General features: G+C 40.2%; 1 protein-coding gene across 1 annotated transcript; it reads left to right on the forward strand.

Moving 5' to 3' along the window:
• The first annotated feature begins 2,379 nt into the window (after nucleotides 1-2,379).
• On the forward strand, nucleotides 2,380-7,276 carry prdm13 (PR domain containing 13). The gene is made up of 4 exons (XM_020937636.1): nucleotides 2,380-2,547; nucleotides 3,797-3,928; nucleotides 4,111-4,231; nucleotides 5,802-7,276. Exons 1-4 carry the CDS (start codon nucleotides 2,380-2,382, stop codon nucleotides 7,274-7,276), a joined length of 1,896 nt encoding a protein of 631 aa, XP_020793295.1.
• Nucleotides 7,277-18,232: the final 10,956 nt, after the last annotated feature.

Here is an 18,232-nt window from a genome sequence, read left to right on the forward strand (position 1 = left end):
CAAGGGCAAAATGAAAAAAAAAAAAAAAAAAAAAAAAAAAAAAAAAAAAGCAAAGATAAACGATTAAAGTTTTCTTCAGCAGATCCGAACGGAATATTAATAAGTCTAAGACATTTAGAGTCTTTGTTTTACATTAAAAGGTGTGACCAGACAAATGTGAAAGGTGAAGAAATATACTCATTTTTGAGACGTGGGAATGTGTGAGAAATAGGCCACATCGCCGGCCTTTTGCTAAATGGGACAATGATTGCGTTGCAGTGAATGGAGGCAAACAACATTTATGGGTCGACATAAAAAATGTGTTTTCTTCTTTGCTCTTAGGGGTCCTCAATGGTGGGGTATTGAAACCAGTCCAGAGAGGAGCTGGTGAACCCTTGGCACCCCTGAAGTATGGCCGTGGCGCTTGAATGGAGATCCCTGGTGGGGCATTGCCTCGTGCATTTACCGCTTTCCTTTGCAGACAGGTTGTTCCTCTGTATTCATGGCTCATTAATGGCCAACCAGCTCAATCAGAGCCTCTGACTTAAAACAGTAAAGTCCAAAAAGGGCTGGCAGGAGTCAGCCAAAGCGGGTCATAAAACCCTGAGCTGCAAGAAGTTCTTATTATTTTCAAGTCGTTTTTTAAGTTCATTAAAGGCATCAACTTACGGACAGTTGTTGATGAACTTCGCAAGAATAAAGATCCGACCATGTAATTAATGTATTTTCTGAAGAAAGGGGAACAGGGACAATACCGATGGTCGAAGCGTTTAATTTCATTTAATTTTCCATCCCATTTGCTCCACACACTGCATTCTCTCTAACACTGAGGCTTTTGGAACGCGGATTCACCAAAAGGGGGAAAACACCATTCTTTACACCAGGAATAATTCTTTTGAGCAGAGAGGCTGGATTTTATGCAGAGCACCAGTGGATGGGAACCAGTCACAAATAGTGCGGAGTTAATAAATAACCCAAGACTACAGCCAGGCACCAACATTGCGGCTATTGAAGAGATTGTTCGCGTGTCGCCCGGGCACTTCATGCGCAGGAGCGCATCTCGGCAGGGATTCCTGCAAAGAGGAGAAGGTGATGGGAGTTAATATTAATAAAGCAAGATGTGTCTGTGGGAAAAATCATTTTTAAAAAGCGGAAAAAAAATAAATAAATAAATAAATAAAATAAATAATAATAATAATAATAATAATAATAATAATAATAATAATAATAATAATAATAATAATAATATTTAAATAAATGGTGGTCCAAGCAAGTGGTTTGTTCTCTCCCCGGTAAACTGTGGACAGGTCACAGGTCATCATGTCGCTCTGAACTAGTGGACAACAATGTAGCCTATATTTTCTCTTTGTAGTTGATTCAATAATAATAATAATAATAATAATAATAATAATAATAATAATAATAATAATAATAATAATAATAATAATAATAATAATAATAATAATAATATGTGTATTCAAGAGCGTTAAAAAGTATTGATTCTAAATAAAATGTAGCCTAATTCATATTTTCTTATTTTGTTCATTCAAATTCAAGGCAGAGCTGAGTCAAAAGAGGAAAAAATATAAATATAATTTTGCTCCGTGTAGCTGGTGGTTCAGCCCTAGTCCTGCTTGGTCCCAGCCCGGCACACGCCGAGAGTCAATAGAAGTTAACAAGTCCTCTAAACTTTGGTGCTCCTTTTGTCCAACTAAAGACACAAAGGGGGTGAAAAAGAAAAGGCTTTGAAGTATATGAACCCCCAAGAATAGCCGGCCAAGTAGATTTAAAGTAGTCACTGATTTCCAAAAGCTTGCTGAATAGGAAGAATGGAAAGGGGTGAGGATTTATGGAGAAATTATACAGTGGATTTGTCAGTTCAAATATCGGAACTGTCTACGGAACAAAGCCACATGCTGAGGATTAATGGTTGCTCTGGACCTTTGATTCTGCACCCTCTTTTCTCTGCCCTTGACAAATTGGATTTTGGGGATGGGAAGGTCGCGAGGACCTTTGTGTCTCTTGACCGTTTTGGGGCAATTCATTATGCGGCAGAGTGAGGGAAAGTCTCCATGTGACCACAAGACTGGGCCCGTTTTGAGCCCCGCGCGCACAGCTGCTGGGAGACCCAACTCTCTCACACTCACGCGCACTTCCACGCGCAGAAGCTGCAGCTTCTCTTCTGTGCATCACCTACAGGATCACAGTCAGGAAGGAGAGGTGGGGGTCTGCTTGGAGTGGTGGAGGGAGGGGGGGTACCTTTGACTTGCACCGTCACTAGAAAAGCCGAAGAGGTGCACGCAGCGCGTCACTTTGAGGGCGGACATCAGCCAGTCCTTTTCCTCCTCTTCATCTCCATCCTTCTCCCCGCAGTATCCCTCTCGGTCGTCAGCAGGCTTCATGGTTCTGATCTCACCCCACGCCATGCAAGCAAGCAGGGCGTCCTCCACGCTCAGTGTGTTCGCGGACTGCAGTTTCCCAGCAGGGCTACGGATAGGTCCGGTACCGGGAGTCTTCAAACTTGGAAAGTACACGTCAGACCGCAAGGAAGTGGGACCCAAGAAGAAGGTTAGTGCCTAAAGAGCTTTATGGTATAAACCTAGCCTAATTATAACTCTAATAATCTAATGTAAATTGTAGTATTACATTTACTATTATTTTAACGACTTCATTGGCAGATTATTTTTTCTTAAATGTTATTTTACATGAAATAAATATACCTAGGCCTAATGCTTAACATATCTTTAATGTTTGACAAAGAAACAAAAATGTGTAGGCTTAGGACAACATATTTGAAATGATCTGTTTTGATTTCGAAACCTCTGTCAAACTCAATCGTGATTCGTACTGTTTATTTCTTTGGCCTGTCGTGTAAGGGATAATTGAGCTCCATTAGCGGCAGTCTTGTCAGTCTGCGCCTCTGCGTTGCCTTTACTTCACCGGCCTAATGGGACTCAGTTATCCTCATGAGCCGTTAAACCTTAATGTAATCTGGCCACGGAAAGATGCCTGTGAGTCCAAGCGCATAGCCCTAGGCTGTTTTATGGAAATATTACTTAGAAAATAATATAACGACATTGATTTAAAAAAAAAAAAAAACAAAAAAAAAAAAAAAAACAAACAAAAAAAAAAAAAAAACATTTTAACCTGGAGTGTGTTTTAAATAATAAACGAGGCCTGTAGCCATGTATAGCATAAATTCATTAAGTAATAGCAGCTAATAAGACTACAATAGACTACAATAAAGTGAACGTTTTATTAATCAGCTTTAACTCACCTAATGTGTAAATAAATAGCAGTAAACACCCTTTTAAATGCGCCCAAGGCCGCGCCCTGTTATTGTTGCAGCTGTCATTGCGCGTGATTGATGCGTCTAAATGCGTGGCCGCAGGGCTTGAGGCGATCATCAGGTGCAATCTCTGTGTCAAATGTCACGCTTCCATCTTTAATGTCCTTGAACAGTTTAGAAACGCTTTGACACTCCTCAAATTTGTTTCCCATATCAAGTCAATTAGGCCTGTCTCCGGAGGACATTATCAGCAGAGCGGATAAAGACTTATTAAGCTCGCTGTGGTCATGCGTACCCAACACCTCCAGATACCGAAGACCGACGCAAGGGCCCGTAAATAATGGTGGCACGTTTCGTTAAAATACAGTTGTTAAATGCATGAAAATTAACACTGAGTAGGCCTATTATGGACATTTCATCCAATATCTCACTTTAACCTGTCATTTGTGGCTTCAACAACTGTATCTACAAATATGAACTATCTCCTATGTGCATGTGTAACAATGACAAATGTTTGTGGATTTGTAGATACGATTGGTTCGTGGGGAATTCGTTGATGAGTTGGGCTGCCCCGTACCAGACTGGATTGGATTCATTCGCGCTGCCAGGAACAGCCAAGAACAAAACTTAGAAGCAGTGTCCGAGCTCCCTGGAGGCCAGGTGAATTTTTGTCCTTCAAAAAATACACATCTGCACCTCAGAAGTTATTATATATAGAAATGAATTAAGACTGATGTATAAGCTTTTGCAGTCATGAAGTTACATTTTTTTGTTCCTCATCATTTATAGTCTGAATTGATATAGGCCTAATCTAACACTATGAAAACCATTTCATATTACAGATTTTCTATCGCGTGCTGAGAGACATCCCAGCAGGAGAGGAGCTCACTGTGTGGTACTCCAACGCACTGGCACAGTGGTACGACATCCCCACTACAGCTACGCCTACGCACGACGAAAAAGGTATGAGAAAAATGTACAACCATGTATTTCATATCAGATGGAGAGAAAAACAGAGCCATCGACACGTTGAAGGTTCTGTCAAATAGGCCTATAACGGTTTACTCCAGTTAGACATTGTCTGGATGAAAATCAATGTAAAACTTTCATTTTTCTGTCGTTTACCTGATATAAAATCTGTTCAAACCAGCAGGACAATTCAAAAGAAACTCTTAATGCAGTTCTTAATGCAGGCATCAAATTCGTTTTGTAATTTGTTTCAATATAAAAGTTTTTTAGTTAATTTTAGTTAAAACACACTGGTTTGGTTGTCTTATATATATATATATATATATATATATATATATATATATATATATATATATATATATATATATATATATATATAAACCGGCCGCATGTTTTCTATGGGTTTATATGTAGAGTTAATCATAAAATCTGAGATTAAGAAAGATCCCTGAAGAAGTGTTTCCTTTTGAATTCTGCGTCTTAATCCACTGATTTTTAACCCATTTGTTATAACTCTGGTTAATTGTTTGGCGCTTGAGTTTAAAGGGATTAATCTTGGTAAAACACCAGCTCACCAGACACTAATCCGATTACAAACAGGATTAAACATTTAAATTACTTTCTTCGTGGTTTGTGAAAAAAATCGCTACAGAACAAATTAAAATTGACCTAAATGAATACGTACAGTGACTAATTTCAAAAAGGAAATTTGGGATTCATGATAAACAATTAGGCCTATTGCCATTGAAAGTCGGAGATTGTGTAGAGGATTCATTTTTTGCAGAGAGAGGTGTCCAAATGCCACATGCGCTCTTAATATTCATTCACGTATTCAAAGGCAAATAAATTCAAAAACAAGGGCTTCACGGTAAATTAGGTGGGTGCGTTAAGGTATTGTGGCCTAATGAATGCTAACTTTTATGTGGGGTGTATATTGCCCTGATTCTCCGACCCCGACACATCATGAGCGCTCTTGGACATACGCTCGCTTCCATTATGAAGAGTCAACAGATGGGCCGCCGCCATTGTTTCTGAAGACTTGCGATTTCAAGCCACAGCTGCTGTCACTTCCACGGGGAAGAGTATCTCCTCAGCCAGAGCAGGGGGAAACAGAACTGCCGTGAATATCGCGAAGCGCCAGATTGGACTGGGCGTTTGCTCTTTTGGTGCACAATCATAACAATGCCCCCATATAAGGATTACCAAATCATTACAGCTATATTAAAGTCCTGAATGATCCACTGGGGGTCATTACGCAGACCCGTGTTGCCTTACACCAGTTGGCAGGAGATCCTGAAATTCACGTGTCCAAATATAGGTCTCTTTATAAAACTTCATAGTTGGACCGTCTGTTGACTCTCTCGTCTGACCGAATTCAGTTAAACGTTTAAGTTGTAGCCTACATTTTATCTGCGTTCTTTCTTTATATAAAAAACAAACAAACAAACAAACAAAACTAATAATCTTTTTTGTTTATTTTTTCTTATTATTATGGAATTACTTTATTGTGTTCCGTATACACATTTATAAGTAGTTTTATTATAGTCCTCTTTCTTTTGTAAAGGTGAGGAGCGTTACATCTGCTGGTACTGCTGGAGGATCTTCAAATACCCCAACACACTCAAGGCCCACGTGCACTTTCACTGCGCTCTCAGCAACGGGAGGGGCTTCAACAGCGAGCAGCAGCAACAGGCCAGAGGCTCAGAGACATTCAGCAGGTCCCCTAAATCAGGAGACATCCCCAACACAGCCACATCTCCCCGCAATAACAGCTCCACCTCGGTGCCAGACTCCAGCAGACGCGCACTTGCTCCTTCGCCTTTGCTTGTTGCAAAAGCAAAGAAAATCAACACTGAAGACCAGGACAGAGCTCTGGACATGAGTGTGGCATCGTCTCGAAGTCAACCAGGGCATCTGCTCGGTTTGGGGGCATCAGTGTTGAGCAACATGGGGTTCCATCCGGGTGTGCGCTCAGCGTTTAAACCAACCGGCATCTCCAAAGTCACTGATGCAACAACGCGAGAGGACGTAAATGGCAAAATGAGCAGCCTCGGATTCGGTAAACTCATCGGAAACACAAAGCCAATCCGTAATGCAGGAGAGAATCTTAATGGAGGCAGCGGAAGTCATCCTCCTAAATGCCCACCGTCACTTATGGACCCCAATTCTACAATGGTCCCAAATCCACTTAGAGGTTTCCCCTTGCTGCCACATGTGGAGGAGACATCAGCTTTTAAGCACGTTGAGAGCCGTATACACTCAGGCCTATCCCCCTCAAGATACCCACAAATGCCCCCCGGACTGCACTTTGAAAGGTTTTCTTTCTCGCAGTTTGATGGCGTTAAATCCTACCCGGGCGCAGACTGCAACATCCCTCTCATGCCATTTACAGTATACAACGGGGAGCTTCTGTACAGCTCGCCCTATTATCCGCTTAAGTTCCACTTCAGCAACCTGCTCAAGTATCCAGAGAACATGCCGTACTTCGGCGCGCCCGCTCTGAGCCAAGACATGGGCACCATCACCAACATAGACCGGGAGATCGCGATGCATACACAGCAGCTGTCTGAAATTGCAGCGGAGAAGAACAGATCGAGGCTAGACTCCATACCAACAGCCAACACGAGCAACGCAGCACCCGGTAAACCCAAAAAGGGCCATTTATGTTTGTACTGCGGCAAACTATACTCTAGAAAATATGGCCTGAAAATCCATATGAGAACTCACACGGGCTATAAGCCGCTCAAGTGCAAAGTGTGCTTCAGGCCATTTGGAGACCCCAGTAACCTGAACAAACATATCCGTCTCCACGCAGAGGGCAACACGCCATACAGGTGCGACTTCTGTGGCAAAGTGCTAGTGAGGAGACGCGATTTGGAGAGGCACGTGAAGTCCAGACACCCGGGTCAGAGCGTGAAGAAGTTGGATGACAAACCGGGAGGCCTGTTTGAAGACGCTGAGCGAAAGAGCGACAATGAGAGCGACGTGGACGTGTGTTTTACCGACGACCAGAGCGACCAAGAGATGAGCAAAGACTGAGAGCATATAAAAGACTGATCAGTGTCAATGTCACATATACACTCAATAAATATGTATTATACTGTTGTTAAGTTTGTGAGAGGTTTTACGCACAGGCCTCAACTGACTTTCACCGGCACAGTGTTATAATAAAAATTTGGCACGTGCGCCAAAATGAAGGCTACATTTTTGGGACTTCCAGACAGTAGAAATTTTATTTTCTATCTACCAGCTGCAGAATTTTGTACACTGCAGTGACACTAGATTTGAGGGCATTTTCACTGAGGCCTGTCCACAGTATTATCATGGATAAAAACAATCAAAGTCTAGTTTTGACTTCTTTTACCGTGTTTTAAGAACTTTATAGAGGTTGATATAAATGAAAGCGCATCACGAAAGCGCACTACTTTCTCACACATTGCGCACTACACGCTTTAATCGATATTTTACGCATAAATCTGAAAAGAGAAGCGGCCAGTCTCATCTAAAACTGCCATTTGCACTTTAAAGAAACGGCAAGGGCATTTTATTTTCCACCCTCCATGTGATACTTTTTTGGTTAAATGGTTGTTTTCCTATGCCTCTGATTTACTCTGAACTTTAAAACTTGCACTTTCGAGGCGCGAGCTGTTCTGAAAGCAACAGCCACAAACTCTATTATTTTTAAGAGGGAATTATTTCTAGAGAAATTATGTAAAACGTAAAATATACTATTTCTCTTATTTCGATGGAGACGTGTTTCTTTGTTTATATGTCACACTGCTATGGAGGCAATATTTTATTCATGTCTATTATTGCGTCAATGTTTTTTTTTTTTTTTCAAATAAATTATTAAAAAAAATAAAGGACCTGTTTGAAATTGTGTGTTAATATTAATCAGTAAATGACATGTGAGTAGTCCATAAGGCTATGCATGTTACCTACTTTAAATAATAAAACAAGAATAAGCAAATCATTATTAGGGCATGGTATGAAAGAGGAGTTGAGCGTTAATTAAGTTGGTAAAAAAAAAAAAGGGGGTGGTGGTGATGGGGGAGTGGGAGGGGGGGAAAGTACAAATATGAACAAAATAAAAGATATAAATACACAAATATATGCTAAAAACGAAAGCATCTAAAATTGAAATAAACTGTACATTATTATAGATCTATTGCTCAGTTTATCAATAAATTAAAGATTATACTGTTGATTGGAAATATGTTATTTTTCTAAAATAATTAAACGAAAGGAAAAATCTTTCTTTGCCCTTTCTCTGTATGGTACAGCGATGATGGTTGTGACGGATCACAAAACCTGTCACTTGTGATTTGGTTGTGGAGTGTGTACAGACTTCATACAGAGAAAAGAGAGAGCAGCTAAGTCTCCAGGCGTCAGTCACTGTCACAGGGAGCAAACTAAAGCATCACACTGCCACATGAGTTATATTTGAGTTATTCCTGGCCCTGTGGTAATGCCAGCATGAAATGAAGAAAAATACAAAGATGAAAATGAAAACATTGGCAAATTATGCTCATGGTACATTTTATTTTGCTCTTTTAGTAACAAATATCAGATCTGTATTTTTTTTTTTAAATTTGGTTTCACTCATATAAGATGATTGCACCACATGTTGACATAAGCCTCACTACAATACTTACATAAATTCAAAAGTTAAATAGTCTCACTTTGATCAAATCTTTCTTTTAACTATTTCCTGTATACGTGAGTTTCTTTTCTGACCAATTATTCTGATGAATTTCCTGTTTTAGCACTCTTCGTGAATGTGTGCTTCGCATCATTTTGGACCAAATCCAGCTGCTATTGTTTTTAAATTCACTCCCCCTTCTCTCCCCTCCCACCAGCATTTACAATCAATTAGTGCTGTTCATTAGTAAAGACACTGGAAAAAGGCTTTGATTGAGAGAGTTTGACTCCCGGGCGGCACAGAATCCGATCCAAAAGCAGACTTCACATGCAGCAGATGCACTTCACTGTTTGTTTGTTTGCTCGGCAGAGATCCAGCCTTCTCCAAAACCTGGTGCGGATATCCTTGATCATACAATACCAGTTTTGAGCATCTTGCTTGCCTTGCTTCACCAAACAGACAAGATAGCAAGTAGAAGTTCAAGTCAAGGTTTCAAAAGACAAACCAGTGTGCTTATGTGTGTGGGGCAGTATTACTAAATTTGTGGGGACACAAGATATTTTTGGCGACGTGCTTCCATATTGGGGACCAAAAGGCAGGTATCAGAGTTAGATCAACAACACGCTTATAGTTAAGACATGAGTCAAATTTAAAGGTGCACTATGCAACTTTTCTGGTGGATGGTCTGCCACCTACTTGTCTCCATGGAGATGTAATTGCTTTTCCTTGAATGAAAAATACAATCATTTCTTTTATGAACAGGGGTGACTCTCAACAGATCTGAATTGTAATGTAGCTATGCTGCAACCTGCTTGTCTCCCTTGTGATAAAAAGATTTAATCTATACTGTGGAATATTCTAGACAAAGCATTAACATTTCCACGGAGACAAGTACTCTCCACTAGAAATGTTACGCAGTGCACCTTTAAGCTATGGTTAAGGCCAAGTTAAGCTTGGGACATATATGGTTAAGTTCTGTGTTCAGGAAATTGATTAATATTATGCTTCTTATGTGTGCTAACATCAAATGCATTAGAATTGGTGTGAACTAAATTTGATCGAGACAGACTGTGAATTTTCATATGCATGTTTAGATCAAGGTTAAGCACTACACAAAAGTTCACAATAGATGTTCATTGCTTAAAACATCTTTCTACCCCCACACCACACCAGGCCACTCGGTCATATACTATGTGGACTGAATTGAATCCCTTAATAAAAAAATGTGTCTGACAGGCCTGCGTCTCTCTCATGACATTGAATTCCTTACACTCCATTCATATCTGCACTCTTTGTCCTTTGTAGCATGATAAAAGTTTGGTAGTTATACGTCCCTCAAATGTCCATGTTGCATCAAACACTCAAACTCTATTCAACCAGGCATGTACAGGTACAATGGTGACAATTTGTGTGATTTGAAATGGAAATAGTTGTGTTTTTCAGAACAGCAACTGCGGAATAGTATTCTTTTGACCTAGGAGGCTACACAAGATATTTGAACTTTTTTTTTTAGCTCAGTGCTTCATCTAACTTTTGTCTAGACCCAAAGACATGCCTTGAACCAGAACTGTTGTTATGTTCTTATTATACAGATTAAAAAAATAAATCTCATCAGTAACTGGCACACTTCCATATTTGGACAACAATATTTTGATCTCACAGAAAAATATAATCTAGAAATGACTTAAACCTAATCTTAAAATTCAACCAATTGCCCAACTATAAACAGATGCACAAGAAAATGAACACTGATGACTGTATTGCCAGTTCTGTCTTTTACTATTTTAATTTATATTTAAGTATTTTTATAATGCACAAATAAGTAGAAACTACTCCTCATGCAGTAAACTCAAACATGAGAAATATAAGATATTTTGTATTGTGTCCAACATGGTTGAGTCAGTGTTATGCCTCATTTGTCCTGGAGTGATCCAATGTTGGCAAGGTTTCAGAGTCAGCACAAGACATTTTTAGTTACTGATCTGACACACAAAAATTTAAGTTTAAAGTTAAAAATGGGGCAGTTAAAAATCTTAGTGTCACAAACCAGTACCATCAAATAGGGAAATCAGTGGGAATCAAAGCATATTGATGACTTTAAAATTGTATTTACTTTTGAAACCTTTTTCTACCAAAGCCTAGTTGACAAACAACTGCTTCTCTGCATGTAGGCAAGGATTATGGTTCAGAGTCTATCCAATGTGTTGTTTTGTTTCTACTCTGCTGCTGTGAGCCCCTCTCCCAGAGCAGGTAAACCAGACACAGTCAACATACACAGCTGGTCATACTGCACCTCCGAGTCATGGACAAATAGGCTCCCATGCCTCAAACATAGAGTGACCTGGGACAGTCAAAACGCATACACACAGGGCGGGAGAATGAGAAGTGACGGGGCTTTTGCAGGTGAACCAGGTAGAGTAAACAAACTCAGCTGGTCACATGGAGCCCAAAGAAGACAAGATGTCATCATGGCAGGAGGCACTGGCCACGGAAGTATGTATATTCTCCAAGGCTACATTAAAGCAAAACATTAGAATAAAATAAATGCAGGGGTTTTAATCGCCATATGAAATAAACAAAAAAGTGTGTATGTAAATCAATTATGTATGCCATAAATACTTTATTGTCCCCACAGGTAAATTAGTCCTCTGCATTTGACCAATTTTTCAATATTGCTGGGACAATTTTGTCAGGGGCAATAAGCGCCGCATTGTGCTCCAGGTGCCCGTCTCCACATCTTAAGGTATTGATCAGAACTAATTTGGCTGGAGTTTTTTACCAACTGTACACGTGTAACCAGCGGGTAGGTTAGGGGTTCCCACGTAATATCTTCCAATAAAATACAGGTAAGTCTGGCAAAACAAAGGACAAAAGCAATATATAGTGGGACTTGTACAATTTTTTTTATTTAAACAATCATATTTAAAATGGTTTCTTTTATGGCTTAATAAAATTGCAAATTCCAATAGAAAGTGCTGTAATTGATTGTCAATCTATACAGTGTTTAAGTATAACAGGACTAAGGTGCATTGGGTTTTAGAGGGTTAAAGTGCACTGTGCTAGGAGCCTATTTTGCACTAACCTCTATTGCATCAATAATCCCGAAATAAGCATTTAATAAACTACAACTACATTCTAAAGTTACTATAACCAGGAGAAACTGAGAGCAGAGCTACAAGCAGCAGGGCAATCTAGCACTCCAAAACTCTTGCCCCACACGGGGCTTGGGACGCGATCGAAGCGGCTGCCGTCACCACCGCCAACTCCTGTACAGCGCGCGCGCATACAGCTCCCCGCCTGCAGCCCTCACAACACGAGGCGCGCGCACCTTTTTCGAGTTTCCAATCAGGGACACCGGGTGCGCCACGCACTGTGTCGCATTTGGGGACCACCTTGATAGACATACTTTGGGTTGATGGGGAAACTAGAGTACGTATGTACCCAACCTACCAAGACGAAGGGCGGAAGTTATCTATCTTCATGTAAAATGTTCCAAAATATAACTTTACCCTTAAATGTCTATGGATTACAGCTGGAGTGACCGCCAGCAGAAGTATAGTACGATTAAACACTATTTTGTCCTTGACAAATGACTTGGCCTTGATGTGGTCTAACTTGTGAGAGCGATTTCACTCTTACGCAGTTAGTTTGAGCTTGCCCTCTGTCAAAATGGTTATCATTCTTGTTTTCCAGGTCATTCTTCCTGACAAAATTCTGATTGTTATTTCCGATCTGTGGTTGACAAAAAGTTAATGATGTGGTAAAAGTATGACTTCTTTTTCCATCTGACCCGGTAGACAGCAGCAGGTACCAGGTTGTGAGCATGACACATCAGTTGTGTCCCTCTGGCTCCACTCCACACCTCTGTATCACAAACACATGCAAAACAGCCACTGTTGCTGCAGCTTCGGATATTCAGCTGCAAATGAGTCTGCAGTGGGCCTCAGGCCCGTTTGATGTGCACAATAATGAGGACGAATTTTCATTTGTGCAGGTTTGTCAAAGCCATAATGCTCATTGTCTACTCTTCAACTAAAGCAGACCAATCTGTATTGGTAAAATTATTTAATTTGCTAATAACACTATACTATACTATAAAAAGGTTATGTTATGGGTTACAGTTTATTAAAATGTCTTTTAATTTCACAGGAAAGGAAATATTAAGTTTTTAAATTGACCCAACCTATCAACTGGAAGAGGCCGAGATTCAAACTTTAGTGATTTGGTTTGGTTTTCTTTTATCATGCTTATAAGAACTCATTTGATATTGATCAGTCAAAATTAAATGCAAAATGCATGATGGGAAAGAAGTTAGGTCATGTTATCTTGTAACTTACAAATTCTGTTAACACAACACGGTTTTCATTCAGTGGGACTAAATAGTTATCAGTTAGTGGCCAGGGGTTAGATTTTGGACTCTGTACACAACTGCATTTCAAAGTGGGCAGTACCTGGAGGACTAGAGAAAAGTGCAAGAGGGGAAGAGGAGCAGGCTTTTGAGGGTATGAGGAACAGTGTGATTGGTCTAAAATATTTAAGCTCCACCCCTACAGCAGGTGTCACTCATAACACCTGGCTATAAACAGGGCCGAGGTGTGTGATGTCACCAACTACACAGGCCACTGAAGGCAGAAACACAAACCTGGATATTGTCCAGTTCCACATGTTTTTCTTTTTTGTATTTTGTTATGTCTGTATGTTGTATGCGATAGAATCAATGAAATGAAAAGTGACCTAAACTTAGAGTTAGATATTTCTGACTAGTCCAGTTTCACCAAAGTTGCCAAAAACAACTAGCAACAGTACATAATCCTAACACCATACACACAGTTTAACAGCAAAAGAACTTTTTAGGTTCCACTTTACATAAAACCCACAGGCTACTATAAGCAGCTATTGACTGACTGCTTGTGCCACAGTTACAAACTGGTCAAATTATCACAACTTTTACAGGGATTGTTGAGGAGCTGTGTGGCCTTGAAAATCAAATCCGACATTCTGTACTGGTACAACAAAAACCTCTTTGTAGTGAACATCTGCACACCAGTTTTTATTTTATTTTGATCAGCGTAAGTTGAATTTGTCCCATTGATTTGCCCATTAACCTCACTCTACTAAACAACCAGGCAACTGTTAATGCACTAGTCGTTACCTTTCAGTAAGTGGACAAGGTCTGTGAAGGCAGGCTACAATGGACAAGGACATTCAAGCAAACTCATGTGCTGTAAGACTTTAACACCATGGTAATTTTTAAATTAAATTGTGATGGTAAAATGAGTCATTGTGCATCAGCTGTCTCTTTTATATGACACATCTGTCCAACTTAGACTCCTTTGTAATTTTTGTGATTTTAATGGGTAACGGCAAAATGGTGATTCAAATGTTATCTTAATGGAATCTTGTCTGGATGAAAATCTGCATAAACCTGTCCACAATGAATAAAAAGCTGCTATTAAATGTTGTATGCCCACTGTGCTAATGTTGTCTGTAGATCTGTTATAAGGTTAATTTGTCGTAAACATTGATTCTTGTGAGCTTTAAGCCATGTTGCATTGTTGTTATCTCCTATAAAACATACCCAGAGTTCTGTTTTATTTCTTTCACACATGTCTGAGTAATCCTTTATTATTAGTCTGTCTACATCTCCAAAGCTCAAAATGCTCTGTTCCACCTTATGATGTCACCAGGTGGTAATTTTCAAGTTAACAGCTACCCTTTACCTTTAGCTCAGTAGAGATAGGAAATTCCTGGGCTGAAACCATCTAAATTATTCCAGTGAAGGTTTATGGAGTTTAAAACACAATGACGCGCTTCCTGTATCACCACATGACATCACAAGGTGGAATAGTGTTTTCTGTCTAAAAGAAGAGCTCAGACTAAATATGTAGGATTTTGTGTGAATGAAACAAAACATGATGAGAAAACAGCATCATAATATATAATAATCATAATATATAATAATAGATCAGAAAATAGTGTAATATGGGCCCTTTAACTTTCAGTATTTCCTCATTGTGAACAAATTAATGCACCATCTCAAAGAAAGAGAGTATTATTATTATTATTATTTTTTTTAACCAGTCTTTCATTCAGGGGAGACAATCATTACCAAATGCTACAAAAGTGAACTATTTAAACCCTTGCTCCTATTGTAATGCCTGCCCATAGTAACCCAAAAGAATAGAAGTTTGCAAAGAAAGAAGGAAAGACAGACATGAAAACAAAGACGGAGATGGACTCTGAGAGAAGATCGAGGAGTAGGGGCAGGACTGGTTGAAGAAGGCCGGACTACATAGAAACACATAGGAATAGATTGAGGGGTTTGGCCCATTGGGGAGCAGTGAGCTGTGAGACAGGCCTATTGAATCACATCTAAAAAGCCCTCTGCGCTCTCACCCGGGCAGCATCAGCAACCCAGAGTTAACCAGTCAACCCCATTACAGCGCAGGGGGGCGTGTGTGGACCTGCCAGACCAAAGGGACCACGCCGGCCAGCCAAGAATATTAATTGCTTTTAAATGAAGTGGAAGTCTCTTTATTGACTGTCTGGTGTTGGTTTGTTATCAGGCCGAGCTGAAAGGGCCCTGCTGCTCTTTGGTGTTGCCGACTTTAAAGGGAAAACTGACTCTGGATGAGGTCATTGATCAGCAGGGGCCATATACTCCTCCTGCCCCTTTAACTATCGCCATTGTGCCCCGCTCAATGCACTGTGGGCAATAAACATATTTGTTAATGACGCTTCTCGCAAGAGCAACCCCAGGCCAAAGAGTGTTTACGGATCAGCTTTGTTAAAGATGAAACTTCTGCCAACATGTTAGTACAGTCACAATAAGAGAGACATTGTAAACTGTAAGGAGACAGTCCATAAATTGGTGTGAAATGGAGAGAGTGAAAAACAAAACCCATCAAATATGTAATTATATATAAAAGATATTATTATAACCAACTATGGTATTTGTGCATCACACTTAAAAGAGCAATTCCATATCTCTTGATACTGTCTTATTCAGAACCATAAAACAAAAAAGTTTACTATACAGCCAACTTAAGGTTGTCCTGGTCTAAGGAGTGCATGACATGCCAGAGTAATTTGATTTTATGAACATGGTCCATTACTAAAATACTCCCACAAGACAGATGTGATCACCATGTACTGTAGTTTATGATGCTGTCTGGAGGTAATCCCTGCCTGCTGCTGGGGCTGAATACATTTCCACCTGTGAGCCCTGTAGGAGTCCCAATGACTGCTGCAGCTCCAATCATGTTCACGGTGTCCACCTCCCCGTGCCCAGTGTGCTGCCGTGAGGCCGAGACAGACTCTGAGGATGGAGCACATTATGTGTAATTCTCTGCACCATCTCGCTCAAAGAGGGGCCCAGGCACCAAACAAAGGCCTGCTGCTCACGGCTCCACACATGAAGATGAAGCTGAGTTTCACATCTCGGTGAATAAGGTTAGATATTAATCCAGATCCAAGGAGAAAAGATGCTACAGGTTGCTTTCTGAGCTTCCATTGTGAGAGTATTTCTTTGTGTTGCTGTCAGTCTGCCTGCTGAATAGGAACCCCCTTTCTTGATAAGTCCATTGAAAAAATAGCTTCTAAATACAAGCCATTAGAATATTTGTGTAGATGAGTAATAAGTTATTAGTTGCAATTACTGGTCATCTATTAGTGTGGTATAATGGACTGATTAGGCAGCGGGCCTTTTAACTTCTGAAGAAGTAATTTGGAAGACAGCCTACCATTGATAAACCAAAGAAAGGCTGCCTTTATTCAGCCCATATCTTGCTATTGTACTAACAGAAATGTTATAATGGGATTACTAGCGACTATGGTGCACTGATGAAATCAATGCGAACACATCATTTTGTATAATTCACAGGTACTGGAGATAAGAAGAGATCTTGGCTAGTGAGAGGGCACTTCAGACCAGATGAACAGAGAGGCATCTATGCATTACACAACCTATATTTAAGGTAATTAACTACTCCCGAGGAGTGGTGGAAGATTATATTCTGTGAAAATGACTTCCTTGGAAGCTTTAGTGAGTTTCTCATAATGTTGTGTCTTGGGCAGTCACAGTGACCTGTGTTTGCCCTTGGACAGAGCGGCCTGGGTCTCTGCTGCACAGGTAGTGTATAGGCCTTTGTCAGCGTTTATAACAAAACCTCTGTGCACATTCTACTGGGACTCCCAAGGACACGATATTGTTGAAAAACATATACCTGTCTGAAAAGGGGGAATTGTAAAGGGCAGCTCTTGTGGCCACACTGCTGGACTACAGCTGCTGCTCGCCCTCCCTTTTCAATTCTGCATTATACTAAACCCATGGAGGTTAATCTATTGAGAGAACTGTAAACACAAGCCCATTAAAATTGTGTAAAAAAACTGGGCCACCATAAACTATGGGATGAATAAATGCAAAATTGATAAGTGTTTTGTAACGAGGCTGAGGGCTCGCTGTTGTTTAAGTGTACATTGTGAACCCCGAACAACACACTCTCCACACTTCAGGAACTGTCTCAAGTCCTGCTCCAGCCGAGCTCATTCACCAGTGCACACAGATGGGGCGCAGCATTGACACCGGGCCAAATGACCCAGAACAATATCATGTTTCCATGAGCGCTGTGCAAGTGTAGTGCTGTCCACTTGTCCCCAGTGTTTTTTATGTCGTCTTGGCGGGCTGTTGTTTATCCAAATGTGATGGGGCCGCAGCAGCTGGTGGTGACATGGGGTTGATTATGCTGTTCCCACAGTGACATATTCAAAGAGAGGCAGAGGACAGACCATTGTTGCCTCTGATCTGTTGGTGACAGCCCTGCCTGTTGCACCAGCTCCACACGGGGAGCTCCTGGGGCGATGAAGACGGGACGTGTGCACGGCCTTGTACTCAGCCCAGGATGGTCCTGACATGAGGCTCAATGGAAATGTACTATTATGTATTGTATCAACACTGCTTTGTGTCACATTGAAATTTATTTTTTTTGCAGTAACTTAATTTGGATTATCACTGTTTATGTATGACATTAAAATTGATTGATATCAAAAATAAATAAACTACAAGACTGAATAACAATAATAATAACAATCATCATCATAATTATAATCATACTCATAATAATAATAATAATAATCATAATATGAATCTTGTACTTGATGTGTGTTTCTTTTTAGGGGAAAAAGCACATATATAATTTTTTATTTCGCAATGTACATTTTGTTGCTTTTGACATCTTGTCTCTGTTTTTATGAACACCTTTTTTCCCCGAATTCATCACATTTTAATTTTGTCTAATTATATTACATGATAAAATTTACTATCGGCATCCATTGTACCTCCCACATGCCCAGTT

The sequence above is a fragment of the Boleophthalmus pectinirostris genome, unplaced genomic scaffold (genome assembly GCF_026225935.1).
Source record: "Boleophthalmus pectinirostris isolate CB_2022bp ecotype Guang Dong unplaced genomic scaffold, ASM2622593v1 HiC_scaffold_6, whole genome shotgun sequence".
Classification (NCBI taxonomy): Eukaryota; Metazoa; Chordata; class Actinopteri; order Gobiiformes; family Gobiidae; genus Boleophthalmus; species Boleophthalmus pectinirostris.

Coding starts and splice junctions, on each gene's coding strand:
- prdm13 (XM_020937636.1), top strand. CDS start 2,380: ATGGTTCTGATCTCACCCCACGCCATGCAAGCAAGCAGGGCGTCCTCC. Junction 3,929..4,110: donor CCGAGCTCCCTGGAGGCCAG/GTGAATTTTTGT, acceptor TTCATATTACAG/ATTTTCTATCGCGTGCTGAG. Junction 4,232..5,801: donor GCCTACGCACGACGAAAAAG/GTATGAGAAAAA, acceptor TCTTTTGTAAAG/GTGAGGAGCGTTACATCTGC.